The following is a 17,138-nucleotide window of genomic DNA, read 5'->3' as shown; positions in this document are numbered from 1 at the left end:
CCTTACTCGGCAGGGAGCCTACTCCTCCGTCTGCCTGCTGCTTCCCCTGCTTGTGCTCTCTCTCCTTCTGACAAATAAATAAAATCTTTTAAAAAAAAATCCCAAAAGAAAAAAAGAGTTGTTTTGTTTTTTTTTAAACTAGCACTAATTTGAGCATTAAAAGCTCAGAATCCTGGAAAAATTAACACCCATGGTAGTACCACGGATTTTGGATGTTCCTGATTTCTCAAATAAAAACATGCAGGAAGAAGCTAAACAACCAACAAAAAGCGTTTACAAAAAGCCCAGTAACTGATATATCGCCACAAGGTACAAAACAGAAGCAGTAAGCGAGGAGCAACTAGATATGAAACTTGTGTGTTCCCAACACATCCATGGAAGGAAAGCCATACAGTTTCCAACATACTTAACACCTGAAGAATCCCCCAAGTAACTGATAGGTATTCACTAGAAAGAACAGTGGGACAATTTGAGAACAGCAACTGAAACTGGGAGGGATTCTGCCTGCTCCAATAGTGGGTGACAGCGAGAAGCCTGGCAGTAGAGCCGTAATCAACTGGAGCAGGGTAACCTGTAGGAACACTCAACACTGACCTGTCGCAGGCCTTTCTAGGACAGGGCCCCACATTGCAGAGAAACTGTTGGCAGTGGAATTAAAACTGGGTGGGACAGGAACAACAGAGACAAAAGAGAAGGTCCAGATAAAAATGTGCAAAAGGCAAATAACTAGGAAATGTCAGAAAGCAGCAGTTACGTTTTTTGGCAGACATACATGCATGTACATGTAAACACATGCACATACAAGAAAACTAAGCCAATCTCCAAAAAACTCACTAATTTTACATAAAATGAGCAAAGAAAGTAACAGGATCAAATCCATTACAAAATCACTATAAATAGCGTGAGTAGCAGAATATCCCTACAGAAAATGGAAGCTTGCCAGAATGAGTGCTCAAAAAAAAAAAAGGGCGGGGGGGTGGGTGGTCCAAAGCTGTTACTATTACAAAACAACCTAAAAGGCATAAGGAAATATATAAGACATGAAAGAACAAAAATAATAATTAGAAAAACTCAAAAATGAGTTGACAGAATTCAAGAGTCAATTATAAATATTAAAAAGTCATATTTGATAGGACAAGACTAATAAATAATACTATAAAAGAAAAAGTAAAAGGAGAAATCTTTTTAAAAACAAAAAAGAAATGATGCATAAGAATTTTTTAAAAGATGTGAAAGAAAATTTTGGAAGATAGGCAGTAGAGATACAACATATGTATAGCAGGAGTCCCTAAAAAATTAAACCAAAATAAGGGAAAATAATAGTAAAAACTGTTAAAAACAAACCTTTTCTATTATGAATTTTTTAATTGAAATTACACAAAGGACACACATCAATGTAGATACGAGAGTTATCAGAGAGTATCAATTCAGAGACCAACACCAAGATCTACTCAAATAAAATGACTATATTTAAGGGAAAGGGTTCTTTGGCATCTAGGCCAAAAGATCTCATAACTTACAAAGAAAGAAATTTAGATTATCATCACATTTGGATAGCAACAAGTTATGCCAAAGATAACATAGTTAAAGTACTCAAAGAAAACAGTGAGCCAAGGATTTTATATCCAGTAGAACAGACCTTCAAGTAAAAAGACACAGATAAGCTAATAAACATGCAAACCACAGAGAATATTGTTTTTATGATCCCTTCCTAAAGAATCTAAATGACAATCAAATTCTTCCTAAAGAATCTAAATCTGACAACTGAAATGACAAGAGGAACACAGAGAGGACTAGTGATAAGCATTAAATATATTGTCATTTATAATACTAAGATTAAATGAGGATTAAGGGGAGAAAGGATCAAATTATGTAATAGCTATATGATCTAGGTATACTAAAAAACCATTTTTTAAAAACGGGGAGAGGAGTAAGAATAGCCTGTATAATTTTAGTACTGTTTACAGTAATTAAGATTGATAGTGTCAGAATTACTATTATTCTGGACAATGGTATACTCTGTACTGACTTAATAAAAGACTAATGCGCTTGTCTTCCTAAGGCATTTTCAAAAGAAATACAAATTATTCCATTTTATTCTCTTATATTTTTACCACAAGATAGCTGACTTTTATATATTTACCTGAAAAAAAAGTCCAAGATAGTGGGTTTTTTAAATGTTTTTTATTATGGTGGGGGGGTGATTTAAAGCAGTATAATATGATCTCATTTATTTGTATGTGCAGACATATATATAGGTCATAGCTTTTACATGGAAGAGCATCAAAGAATTTTACTTCCACCATGTTTTATCCTTTTGAGACCATAAGCAGCCACAAGTACCAATAACTTAAGTGTTTATATCTTTGCCTGTAGGGAAACGGAATTTTTAGCCTGGGATCTGTTCAGTTATTTGTCCAGTTTTACTGGACACTAGCCACGCCCATTCCTTTACATACCATTATGACAGTTTTTGCTTTGAGTAGTTGCAACAGGGACCCTATTCTGGGCCACAAAACTGAAGCAATTTACTATCTGACCCTTTACAGAAAAGGTTTGCCCACTCCTGTAATTTAAAGCATTTTTGATTCCTTAAAAAAAGAAAAAGAAAAAGGGAAAAAGTATTTCCTAAAAGGTGATTCAATTACAGAAATAGTTAGATAATCTCTTCTCCAAACATTTTTCTCTATTCTTTTCAAAGATGTCCAATTCCCTACTTAGAGATTTCCCTGGTTGCCTTCTATTTTTTCTCCTAGTTTTCCATGCCACGTTTTTACAATCAGCTGCCTTAGTCCTAACTTTTTTCACCAATTATAGTTTTCCTCTTTCTTCATTTAATTCTTCCAATCTACCCTCAACATTCTACAGAACTTATTCTACCTGTTTTTGCAATGTACCATGGGATCACTGAATTTTAAAACCAAACAGATCCTCTGCATTCATCAAGTTCAACTTCCTTTTTACAAATGAAGGCAGAGGCCTGGCGTCCTATGTGTGTTTCTACCACTTTCAAATTATGACTTATGTAGGAATTCTGTGGACTTGAGTTCCCTCACTTAAACAAAAGAGATTAAGATTGTATTAACTCTGATACACTTTGATTCTATGAGGTCCCAAGGGATTTAAAAGGCCTGTTGAAAATTAGTAGTAAACCCAAACTGGATCACAAGTCACAAGACCCCCTACAATTTTTCTACATTATCTTGGTAGTTTCCAGAATGTTGCTTAAATTATCGTCCCTGTTAGATTGGTTCCTATTTATCTCTGTGTCCTTAAACAGTCCCCTGGCTACTGAAATTGTGTGTATATGTCCCCATTTATTCTTGTACTCTTCCTCTCTTACAGTTCTTATTCCCAATTTGTAGCTTCCATTTCTAACTCCTATTCTATTCCTTTTTTCCCAGCTTTTTATAGGACACTTCCAATTGTTGTTCTCCAAAATGGTCACTTTCTACACAAAACTGACCTGACAAACTCAGGTCCTTACCAAACTTATTATTTTTTATTTTATTTATTGCACGTAAAGGAAGCTTATGTGATACACTTACATAAGATCTGAATTTCAGAAATTACATTCCATAAACATTGTTTAAATTTAAAATTAGTATGACATAGAAATAGAAAAAACATTATATATGCTGAGTTAACAACTTGGGTTCAAATTATAGTTCTTTTGCAGCATTTCATTAGACCTTTCTGACACTCAGTTTACTCCTTGTGGTTATTAACACCTACTTCACAGAACATTAAATAACATGAAGAGTTCAAAATATTTATTACTGTGCTCTATCAAGACAAACATGGTCTCCACCTTGATAAAACAAGCCTACCTTAGCTTTCATGCTTACTTGAGTGTAAATGTTCACCTTTTATCTATCTTATACCAGTTTGGTGCTACTTAAGAGATACGTAGGATTTCTTCCCACTATCCCTTCTTAGAACAGGTTAAATGAGATATAATTCACATAGCATAAAATTCACCCTTTAAAATGTACAAGTCAACATTTTTGTATATTCAAAGAGGTGTATAACCATTATTACAATTTGGTAACATTTTCATCACCCTAAAGAGAAATTCCTTACTTGTAGCCATCATCCCTTAATACCCCCCCAACCCTAAGCAACCACTAGTCTACTTCGTCTATTTACCTGTTCTGACCATTTCATATAAATGGAATCATACAATATATGGTCCTTTGACTGGCTTCCTTCACTTAGACTAATGTTTTCAACATTTATCCATATTGTAGCACTTCATTTCTTTTTACTACTAAATAATATTCCCTTCTGTGGCCATATTCCACATTTTGCTTATGCATTATTCATCAGGTGGTAGGCAATTAGGTTATTTTTACTTTCTATTGTGTGTAATGCTGCCATGAACACTCATGTAAAAGTTATTGTGTGAATAATTTTTTTTCATTTCTGTTGGGTATATAACTAGGAGTGGAATTGTTGGGCCACGTGGTAATTCTATGCTTAACTTTTGAGGAACTCCCTGTTTTCCATCATGGCTACACCATTTTACATTTCCACCAACCAACATCCACATCTTTACTGACACTCGTTACTGTCCGTCAGTGAAAACAGTCATTCTAGTGGGTGTAAGACTCAGTATGAAATAAAAGAATATCGATTTTTGAATACGGAGTATATACAGAAAATGGTACTCTAAACTTATTAAGTTAAATAAGATTATAAAATTAACTTCACCTGGGGTGCGTGAATGGCTCAGTGGTTAAGCCTCTGCCTTCAGCTCGGGTCATGATCCCAAGATCCTGGGATGGAGAACCGAGTTGGGTTCTCTGCTCAGCGGGGAACCTGCTTCCCTCCCCCCTCTGCCCGCCTCTCTGCCTACTTGTGATCTCTGTCAAATAAAATAAAAATCTTTAAAATTAACTTCACCTGCAAAACCCCTGTATTTCACATTTTTTAATGTGAAGACTAAAAAATTTTAGATTACATATGTGGTTTGCTTTTGCAGTATTGTTATTGGACAATGCTGTTATTACAGACCTCCTAAGAGCAACATTGTTGGATAGGTGGGCCTTCTAAATAATTAAGTTTTATTGGATATAACCAAGCACCAAGGGGATATAAAATTAAGATTTCCTACCCTTAAGAAAATTATAATGCAGTAGAAGATGGGGGAAATAAGAACCTGAGGAATATATTCATCTGTCACTGAGGACCAACAGGGAGACCAGAATCCATGTGGCAATCTCAGATATAATTCCAAGGACTGCAACAGTGCTTATCAGACAGTGGTGCACCCAAAAATTACTTAGCCTTAAAGATTAAATAGGATTTTGGGGCGCCTGGGTGGCTCAGTGGATTAAGCCGCTGCCTTAGGCTCAGGTCATGATCTCAGGGTCCTGGGATCAAGCCCCGCATCGGGCTCTCTGCTCCGCAGGGAGCCTGCTTCCTCCTCTCTCTCTGCCTGCCTCTCTGCCTACTTGTGATCTCTCTCTCTGTCAAATAAATAAATGAATAAAATCTTTAAAAAAAAAAAAAAGATTAAATAGGATTTCAATGGCTTCTACTATCCTCAGGTGAAAAAAGATTCCTCTGAGAATGCAAATAGAAGAATGAGGCAATACAGAAGCATATCATGCATTATTCTTGACAATAAACAGGAGAAAATGTTAGCTTTAATCCACAGGCATTTTGTTCTTTTAAAAGAAGTTACTTCCAGCTTTTCTTATCACTGACTACCAGACGTCAAAGAATATGATTTGACCTTATTTGGCAATGCTCAATATCTGTAACTTCAGGTTACTGCCAAAAGAACATAGCTTCAAATTATTTCCTTTACTTCTCACTATTGCCAAAAGCTCACTAGCTCACTGTCAGGAGAATGACTTTTTCATTCCTCTGTCAATGTTTCTTAAAAATGTCATGCAAGAGGCCATGGCTCTCCATTTCAAACTGGAACATTTTAAAAACATGTATTAGGGGCCTCATTCCAAACCAAATGAATCAGAATCTCTGTTAGTTGGGGATGACCCTGTTGACTGCTCTTTACAATAAGCCCAGAGAGGCACTGCTCTAGATCAGTGGTCAACAAACCATGGCTTCCAGGCCAAAGAAATGATTACAGATCTACTGGAACACAGCCATATGGATTTGTTTACCTATTGTCTATGGCTGCTTCTGCAACTGGAACGGAGTTGAGTAGTTGTGACAAATTTATGGTCTGCAAGATGTAAAATGTTTATCATCCAGCTTGTCCCAGCAAATTTTGCTGATAATGCTCTAGCCTAAATTTTATTCTGGATCAACGTGGAACACCAAAAGACTGATACATTTGAAAGTACTGTTCTGCAGCCTCAGAGAATGAAGTCAACTGAATCATGCTTTGGCATAAGTCTCTCAACTTGTACTGACAGGGCTATTTTTAGAAACCTCCAAAAAACAATTCCTGAAAAAAAAAAAAAAAAAGATTCCTGGAGGGATGGTCATTGAGAACTTCTATTCTGTCACAGTCTCTATGATGAGGTCCAAAGGCAATACAGGTCTATGTTTCCAGCGTAACTAACAGTTAACATGCTTAAAAACCAAAGAATTATGAATTCTATATTCATCTCTATGTATCTTCTGATGACATTTTTCTGGGCTGGTACCTTTCTCATGGCAAAAGAAAATTAAAGCACAAGAGGTCAGCTACAGAACAGAACTTATACTAATCTTCTAAAAAGAAAACTCAGACTTGCCTATTACACCTACCATGAGTTGGTATGAGACTACGAACACATTTAGGAAATTGGATTGTTTTCTCAATATTCAAGACCTTTTCCTACTTTACCTAAGCTAATGAGATACAGATCTGTAGTAAATGTACTTAGCATTTCCCTGTATTTAAAATCCTAACAGAACCAGGCAAAGCAGTAGAAAGGGGAAACAAACTTTAGCTAATTTAACTCTTATTTTGCTTATTTAAAAACTAAAAAGGTATGAGGAAAAAGAAACATAATGTGATAATGACAAGCTACTCTACAATCTCAGATAATCTAGTTTCCACCTAAAGAAATTATATAAAGAATAGCAATTTAAACTCAATGTAAGCACAAGAAAAGAAATATTAAAAAGAGCAGAAATCAAGGAAACAGAAAACAAAATAAAGAGTATGAATGAAAACAAAAGCTAGTATTTTGAAAAGATCAGTATTTTGAAAAGATTGTTTTTTTTTTTTTAAAGATTTTATTTAATTTTTTGACAGAGAGAGAGATCTCAAGTAGGCAAAGCAGCAGGCAGAGAGAGAGGGGGAAGCAGGCTCCCTGCTGAGCAGAGAGCCTGATGCAGGGCTGGATCCTAAGATCCAGAAGCACCCTGAGATCATGACCTGAACCGAAGGCAGAGGCTTATTAACTCACTGAGTGACCCAGGCACCTGATCAGTATGACTGTTAAACCTCTAGCTAGACTGACCAAGAAATAAAAGACACAAATAACCAATATCAGAAATGACAAAAGGGACATTATTACAGATCCTACATTAGAAAAAGGGACTAACCATTTATGTACATAAATTTGACAACTTAGATGAAAGGGACAAATATTTTGAAACATACAAATTACCAAATCTACCAAAACAAAACCAAACCCCAAAAAACAAAAAGCAAAAAAAAAAAAAAAAAACTCACAAAGAAATATATAAAGTGAATAGTCCTATATAAAATTAAAGAAACTGAATTTATTGTTAAAAGCTTTCCCATTAAAAAAAACCCTCCAGGACCAGATGGTTACACTAGTGAATTCCATCAAACATTTAAGTAAGAAATAACATCAACTGTACAGGAACTCTACTAGAGAACACAACAGGAAGATACACTTCCCAACTGCTTTCGAGGCTAGTAGCTTTCCCTGACAACAAAACCAAATGAAAATGAAACAAGAGAAAAGTCCTAACCCAATTTCTCAGGAACACAGAAACAAGTATCTTCAAAAACATTAGCAAATTAACCTAGCAATATATAAAATGCACAATGTGTCATAACAAAATAGAATTTATCTTAGGAATGCAAAGCAGTTCAATATTCAAAAATTAAGAAACTACACCAACAAATAAATTTAAAAACTCATATAATAACCTCAAAAACTATTTGCAGAAAAAAAAAGTATTGGCAAAATTAAACATACATTCATGATTTTTCTTTTAAGTCTCTTAGAGCAAACTAAGTATGAACAGTAATTTCCTCAACACAGTAAATGGCAAAACAGAAATACAAGGGAACTTCCTTAACCTGATAAAGTGGTAACAGGCATATATAATAAACCAATAGCTAACATCATACTTAATGGTCAAAGACAGAATGCTTTCATCTAAAATTAGGAAAATGGAAGGTTGCTAGGTGGCTCAACAGGTTAAGTGTCCAACTCCTGATTTCAGCTCAAATCATAATCTCAGGGTTGTGAGATCCAGCCCCGAGTGGGGGTCCATGCTGGGTGTGGCGCTTGCTTGGGATTCTCTCTCCCCCTCTGCCTCTTGTGCACTATCTCACAAATAAATAAATAAATAAAAATAAAATTAGGAGTAAGGAAAGGATGTCTGCTCACTATCCCTATTTAACAGCATAACTGGTGCAATAAGGCAAGAAAAGGAAATAAACTGTATATACATCAAAAACAAGAAATAAAACTGCCTCTATTCACAAATATCATGACTACCTACATATAAGTTCATTATTTTAAAATACTGTATTCCTACATATGAGTGAGCAATCAAAAACTGAAATTTTAGGGGCGCCTGGGTGGCTCAGTGGGTTAAAGCCTCTGCCTTTGGCTCAGGTCATGATCCCAGGGTCCTGGGATGGAGCCCCACATCGGGCTTTCTGCTCCGCAGGGGGTCTGCTTCCTCCTCTCTCTCTGCCTGCCTCTGTGCCTGGTTGTGATTTCTCTCTGTCAAATAAATAAAATATTAAAAAAAAAAAACTGAAATTTTAAAAATCACTAAAATAGTACCAGGAAACATTAAATGTACTAAACTAAAAATCTAGCAAAATGTGTGTAAGATCTGCATGCTGAACACTACAAAATGGTAATAAGAAAATAAAAGAATAGAAAGATACATCAAGTTCAAGTTTTGAAAGACTCAATACTACTGACAACCCTGAATCAGTCTGTAGATTAATGCAATCCCAACAAAATCTCAGATTTGACAACCTTACTCTAAAATTTATGTAGAATCAAAAGAGAACTAATAGTTGAAACAATTAAAAAAAAAATTTGGAGGGCTCACATTACCCGATTTCTATACCTAAAGTAAAGCTATGGGAACAAAGGCAGAAGTAACTGGCAGAAGGGATATACACATAATCAACAAAACAAACTAGGGGAAGAATTTTTTTTTTTTTTTTTTTTTACGATTTTATTTATTTATTTGACAGAAAGAGAGATAGCAGGAGAGGGAACACAAGCAGGGGAAGCGGGAGAGGGAGAAGCAGGCTTCCTATCCCCACCAAGCAGGAAGCTCCATGCGGGGCTTGATCCCCGGACCCTGGTATCATGAGCTGAGCCAAAGGGAGACACTTAACAACTGAGCCACCCAAGGCGCCCCAGGGGAAGACCTATTTTTGACTAAAGTAGAAAGCATTTAATGGAGAAAGAATAATCTTTTCACAAATGGTTACTCAAAATTTTGTGGACATCCTTATTAAAACAAACAAACAAAAAAAACCCACAAAAAACCTCTGCCCACATCTCTTAACATAAACATAATTTAATTCAAATAAAACATCCAGAAAAAAAAAACTGAGACCCTGGGCTTAGCAAAAACATCTCAAAAGCATGATTGATAAAAGGAAAAATGAACAAACTGGACTTTATCAAATTTGAAACTTATGTTCTGCAAAAGACACTGTTAAGAGAAGGAAAAAAGTCAACCTGCAGACTGGGGAAAATATTTGCAAAACAATACCTGATAAAGAATCTGTATCTAGAATATATAATTCTCAAAACACAGTAACAACTACTGTTCACCAAGGGACACAATTCAAAAGAAAAAAGGCAATCCATGAAATGACAAAAATATTTGCAAGTCATTTATCTGCAAAGGGGTTAATATTCAGAACATATAAGGAATTCCTACAACTCAACAACTAAAAACAACCTAATTAAAAGAGGGCAAAAGATTTAAATACATTTTACCAAAGAAGATCTGTGGATGAGAGGCACATAGATATTGAAAATCATTGGTCTTTAGAGAACTGCAAAGCAAAACCACAATGACACACTACACACCTATTAAAATGCCTAAAATTGGGGGTAAAAAAAACCTTGATAATTTCAACAGTGATAAAGATACAAAAGCAACAAAACTCTTATATACTATTAGTGGAGATATAAAATGGTATGGACAGTTTGGCGGTTTCCTATAAAGTTAAACATTCACTTACCATAAGACCCAGACCAAGTCCATTCCTAAGTATTTACCCAGGAGAAATGAAAAGTATGTTTATACATAAAACCACACACTAGAGCAAAAATATTTATAATCACCAAAAACTGCAAACAACCCAAATTATTCTACATTCATAAAGTGCCATGATACTCAAACAATAAGAAGGAACTAAAAATAACAGATAAGAGCAACTTTATGGAGAAATCTCAAATGCATTAGGCTGAGAGTGTAAGAAACCAGTCTCAAAGGCTATGTATTATGTATACATACATACTGTATGAGTTCACTTACATGGCTGTGTGAAAGGTAAATGTATAGAACAGAAAACATACCAGTGGCTGCCAAGTGCTAGAGTGAGGGAACATGGCTGACTACAAATGGGTACAAGAGAAAGTTTCAGGTGATGGGACAGTTCTGTATTTTAGTTGGGCTGGTGGTTACATGACTTTATGGATCTGTAAGACTCAGAACTGTATACTAAGGATAAATTTTACTATATGCAAATTATACCGGTAAAAGCAATAAAGGTATTAAGAAAATAAATGTAATGTGGTAAAATACACAGTACCAAATTATATTACAACCAATTAAACAATTATAAGGTATGAAGTTATTTTATAACATGTTTAATATGATTTAAATATTCTGCTATCTATTAGCACATTTCAGAGTTGGGCCATATTTTAGCCTTAAAAATTAAAAGTTAGGGTCATTATTACTTAGCAGTTTCTTTTAACCATTTAGGGATACATAAAGAAAAAGCCAACTATATCTTCTCTAAAATCACTGGGTTTTTTTGTTTTTCTTTTTTTAAGATTTTATTTATTTGAGAAAGAGGAAGGCATATAGCATAAGCAGGGGTGGGGTGGGGGGGTGCTGGGGGTGGAGAGGCAGAGGGAGGAATAGACTCCCCACTGAGCAGGGAGCCCCACTCAGGGCTCAATCCCAGGACCCTGGGATCATCACTGTTTTTTAATAATTAATTTACCCATTATCTATTACATACAGATTCAAACATTCACAAGATAATCATGAGTGGAGTTCAGGAACATAATTTACCCACACTTTGCCACTTTCCTAGTAAAGGACACAGCTGGTAGAAACAGTACTGTGATGTACTTATTCTCTAATCTCAGGGTGCCTGGGAAGCTCAGTTCATTAAAGCAGCCAACTCCTGATTCAGCTCAGAATCATGATCTCAGAATTATGGGATGGAGGCCCATGTCAGGCTCTGTGCTGGGCACGGAGCATGCTGAAGATTCTCTCTCTCCTTCTCGCTCCCCACCTCCCATTCATGCACGAACTCCCTCTTCTTTCTCTCTCTCATAAAACAAAAAAAAAATTCTCTAATCTCCTATTCATTCTTTCTTTTTCTTCCTTCTATTCATTCTTTAAGGGGAAGAGCAATCAAAAGAGTTAGCTCTCTTCAAAGACGGAAATGGGGAGAGTTAAGGGGGCGGTTACTTCACAGGTGCCATTAGCCCATTTTAAACCTGTGAAAACCCAGACTTTAGTGGTGGGTTAGATCACTTGCCCATTCCTAAAGGAAAAGAGGAAGCACTAGGATTCAAATTCAGGACAGTCTCACTTTAGACAGAGCTCTTAGTCTTACCTAGCTTACTATGTGCTCTCTGTCCATCTGCAATTGCTTAAGCAACAGCTTGAGTCTACATGTTTCAAATCAAGAATATCTTTTAAGATTTTACTGCTCACACAACCTGGTTTGATCTTAAACCCCAAGCCTACAACACATGCGCATATACTCAGAAAGGTTGAAGCAGTTTACAATTCATAACAACATACAACATCTTTTATCTGATGGCTCAAATTTCTTAAAGTCACTTAATATCATACTCAGGAATAAAAAAAGCAAACACACAAATAACCACCAAAGGATATATGAAAAAGTAATCATGTTCACTTTTAACCTTAATAAAGAATTTATTGCAACTCTAAATTTTAAACAAAGGAATATAGAAAAGTTTTTCCCCTTTCTTCCAACTTCCTGACATCTGGCTTTCCGCTATTGTTTTCAAAGCTGCCAGTATCCTGAGTTATACACAGATTATTTACTGCAACAGAAACTTACCCTGTGAAGCGTCACTGTGTGTTGTTCCCATATAGCTGTTTCCTCCATTGCTGTGTTCTGATAAAGGAAAAGAAAAACAAATCATTTATTTTTTAAGAAAATGTCTTTAATAAAGTGACAACATCCAGCAATCTGCACACTGAAATACCACAATACATATATTAATATTAGATATTCTGAAAGTTCAAAAATGATGGAAGGTTTTTTGTTTGCTTTTGTTTTGTTGTAAGAGACAGGAAACTACACAGGAACTTCCTTTGTTTTTAACTTAATTTGGACAGATGCTGCTCTATATTCATTTCATGCCAGCTGAAATCAGTATTCAAGCTAATTCTGTAACTTTATACTTAACATCAGATAGAAAAGAAGAAAAGTTGGAATAGCACTATTTTTAAAATATCTGATGACACACAAAACATTTTAAAAAGCATTCCTTACACTGCACAAAGGAAAAGTCAAATACCTCTGAACTCAGTAATTATAAATATACATGTTACAGGAAACGAGATAAGGCCATTAAATAGGTTTGGACATTGATTGTTTTAAAATCAGACAATGAAGCACTACTATTCTACCTAGTTTCAGTTTTGCTACAAAATTACTTTCTCAAGCTTTGCCTATAACCTAAGGAAAAAAGGTTTTTTCTAGTGTATGTATCATGTACACACATGCATGCACATATAGGCAAAACAAAAAAAGCAAAACAAGTAACTACAAAATACCCCAAGAGTAACCATAAAATTGTAACACCAGGTGCAACTCAGGAACTACTCAAACCACAATATAGTTCAGGTTCACCTCCTGTTAAGAACCTCTTTCTTGAAAGGAAATAAGTTACTATCCAAGGCGTTAGCACTAAAGAATTAAAAAAAAATTTCTTAGAAACTGGGCTAATTGTTCTTAAAGGCTTAAGTAATTGAGTCTCATTTCATGAAACTAGGGTACTAAAAATGTACTATATTTACAAACAAGAAAGATTTTTTTTTTTTTAAATGGCCCTTCCAGGATTAACAAAAGGCAGGGTGGAAGAGGAAAATGCTGAGCAGGACATTCTCTGAACATCACAGGTTCCCCACTGTTACAAAAGCTGATTTCACAACTGAGATCTGTTTTCTATTACACTGCTGTCATTAGCATCGTGAGAATATGCCCATCAAGGTGCCATGGACCCATTTCTCCTTTCTCACAGCATCTTTAATCGAAGATTAACGCCACTTTAGAAAATGAATCCCTATAAAGAAAGCCTGCTTCCCTAAATTCAAAGCAACTAGATTAACTTTCCTGCCAGATGAGTGAGAGGGAGAGAAAGGATCTCTCTGTTCACTCCCATAGATAAGAACTACCAACCTTACCAGAGTTTTGTTTCAATCTTCCAATCAAATGCAGCAAAACCTCCCGTTAATGAGACCTCTACTAGAAACAAAGCTGTTTTTTTTCCCCACAAAAACTGACCAGGATTTAATGTATTAAAAAAAAATTCCTCCATTAATGTGAAGCAATGATATGAGTAATTCTGCTAAACATCTAGAGTCCTACTGAAATATACATGATAAAAATATCTGCAATAATTGCCAGTTTGTCCAATCTTAGCCGACTTATTAAAAATGAGAACTGCTTGCATAGCTCTAAGCTCATCTTTTCTTGATCCACTTTAACCAGTGGCATTGCTTCATTGCCTTTTTTTTAAAAATACTTTTAAACTTATTTATTTTTTTCAGCGTAACAGTATTCATTGTTTTTGCACAACACCCAGTGCTCCATGCAATACGTGCCCTCCCTATTACCCACCACCTGTTCCCCCAACCTTCCACCCCCGACCCTTCAAAACCCTCAGGTTGTTTTTTTTTGTTTGTTTGTTTTTTAAAGATTTTATTTATTTGTCAGAGAGAGAGAGAGAGAGAGAGCGAGCACAGGCAGACAGAGTGGCAGGCAGAGGCAGAGGGAGAAGCAGGCTCCCTGCCGAGCAAGGAGTCCAATGTGGGACTCGATCCCAGGATGCCGGGATCATGACCTGAGCTGAAGGCAGCTGCTCAACCAACTGAGCCATCCAGGCGTCCCCTCAGGTTGTTTTTCAGAGTCCATAGTCTCTTATGGTTTGCCTCCCCTTCCAATTTCTTTTTTTTTTTTTTTTAAACATATAATGTATTTTTATCCCCAGGGGTACAGGTCTGTGAATCGCCAGGTTTACACACTTCACAGCACTCACCATAGCACATACCCTCCCCAATGTCCATAACCCACCCCTGACCCTTCAAAACCCTCAGGTTGTTTTTCAGAGTCCATAGTCTCTTATGGTTCGCCTCCCCTCCCCAATGTCCATAGCCCCCTCCCCCTCTCCCAATCCCACCTCCCCCCAGCAACCCCCAGTTTGTTTTGTGAGATTAAGAGTCATTTATGGTTTGTCTCCCTCCCAATCCCATCTTGTTTCATTTATTCTTCTCCTATCCCCCCATTGCCTTTTTTTTTTTTTTTTTTTTTTTTTTTATTTGACAGAGAGAAACCACAAGAGAGGCAGGCAGAGAGAGAGGAAGGGAAGCAGGCTCTCCGCTGAGCAGAGAGCCCGACGCGGGACTCGATCCCAGGATCCCGAGATCATGACCCGAGCCGAAGGCAGCGGCCCAACCCACTGAGCCACCCAGGCGCCCCCCCCATTGCCTTTTTAATCTCTCCCTTATCAGTGCAAAGGGAAAGTGATCTGACAACAGACAAGTACCTTGAAAACACCCTCTTTGGTATGAAGCAGTTTATCATCATCCATATGATTTTAATGACCACAGTTTTCCATTTTGTAAATAAATACTAATCAAATGAGGACATTAATCTAATGTTAAGGAGGGAAAAGCAGGTTATGAAACGGCTTATACACTGTTACCCTAATTATGTTTAAACATGAGTAGTAAAAGGAGGGCTGCAAGGATACAAAATGTTAAAAATGATGATCTTCAAAGGGAAGGGATTATGAGTAACATTTTTTTTTTCATCAGGTATTTTATCTTTTTTGCTTTCCTGTCTTCACTCCTTATCAGAGTATTTTATTTTAAACCACATTCACCAAATCCCCTTTGAAACTTCAAATATCTATTATTAACTGTTTTAGAAAACCAAATAGTATTTAAGATTATTTTTTTATTGTTAATTATACAAAGTATTTATTCTTCTGCTGGTAAGGGATCTAATACATTAAGGTCTTAATGTACAAGCTTTAAGAAGTGCAATAAGAGAAATTTATTGTTTGGGTAAGGGAAAAACAAAAAATACTAAAAATTGTTCTCAGCATTCCAATCAAAACGGATACATCTCTTCGATGAAGGAATTAGAAAAGTACACATCTCAACTACCTCAAAGGCTTCCCAAGAAAGGGTAATATAATAGCTCATAGCTCACTTCTCTTTTGAAGCCAAACATAGCCTTATTAGCTTAATTTATCACAAGGGATACTTATGTCATACAGGAAGGCAACAGAGAATGAAACGTTAAAAAAGGAATTAGGCTCTTCACCAGCACATTAATCCAACTGAATCCGTAATATTATACCTTGCCAATCCTATCACTTAAACCGCAAAACAACAACAATGACAAGAAAATGTCATCCCAGTTTAAATCATGAAGTCCTCCTTCTCTACTCTCTAGCCTTTGGTTTCCTTCCGTGGCAGAAGCAGCCAAAATTCTATCCATAGCTGTTTGTATAATAACTATGCAGACCTTATGAGGAGTTCTGAATGAACAGAGAAGTGAACAGATGAACAGATTTGTAATAATGCAAATACAGTAAAATATAATGGTAGTCTCTTACTTGTCAATATTCAAGTATCCACTGTAAAATTCTTTCAACTCTGCTTTGTTCGAAAATGATCATCTCTCTCTCAAGTAAATAAAATCTTTAAAAAAAAGAAAATGACCATAATAAAATGGGGGTGGCAGGGAATTTTACAATAAATCACTCAGAAACTGAAGGCTAAAACTGATATAAAACAATAAAACACTTTTATACTAATAAATCAAACACTATTTTCATAAGCACTGCAGAAAGAAAAAATGTTCATTAATGACAGAACTTTGATACTTCAGAAAAGGGGGAACAGAGGATCTCCTTTTGCAAGAATATCTATGAATACCTTACATTTTCACTATGACCCCTTTTGTAGTATTTTATCAAGTTCATCTATCACCTATTCAAATAAATGATTGTTGAAACTCAACATTCTTATTTTAAACTTGCTTCTCATTTCTTATTAAAAAGAAAAACAGTGAATAACTGCATAACTTGGACAAGGATCTGCTAAATCTATAGTCTCATTCCCCCAGGAAAAAGTGTTACTCTTTTAAGCACGATTCCAGCACTATTATTCCCTAGTAACCTGGAATGATGCTGATGAAAACAGAAAATGAACTAAACCAGAGATACTGAGATCAGAGTCCAAATCTTTCATACTAGATAGGTGACCTTCATTGTCCTTACCTGTAAAATTAAAGAACTGGATGAAATTATCTCAAGTAAAAAGTCCTTTCTGGCTCCAAAATTCTATTAGAATGTAATTCTAGTTGCAGTCCAATTATAATTCCAATTTCAAACAGGCTGCATATTCAATAATTAGCAAGGTATTACAGGCATCAAGAGTGATTGCAAGTCATGACTACTGGATTCTGAGTT

At 35.9% G+C, this 17,138-nt stretch overlaps 1 protein-coding gene across 6 annotated transcripts in view; it reads right to left on the bottom strand.

Moving 5' to 3' along the window:
- The window catches only part of TJP1 (tight junction protein 1), a 254,981-nt gene that overhangs the window by 69,819 nt on the left and 168,024 nt on the right, over window positions 1-17,138 (bottom strand). For all 6 annotated transcript variants that reach the window (XM_046008472.1, XM_046008474.1, XM_046008476.1 and 3 more), the window contains one exon: window positions 12,488-12,544. In XM_046008472.1, the coding sequence (XP_045864428.1) occupies window positions 12,488-12,544 (57 nt within the window). The remainder of the gene's footprint in view (window positions 1-12,487; window positions 12,545-17,138) is intronic.

This window comes from Meles meles, chromosome 6, assembly GCF_922984935.1.
Source record: "Meles meles chromosome 6, mMelMel3.1 paternal haplotype, whole genome shotgun sequence".
Classification (NCBI taxonomy): domain Eukaryota; kingdom Metazoa; phylum Chordata; class Mammalia; order Carnivora; family Mustelidae; genus Meles; species Meles meles.
This window is presented reverse-complemented; position numbering and strand designations above follow the sequence as displayed.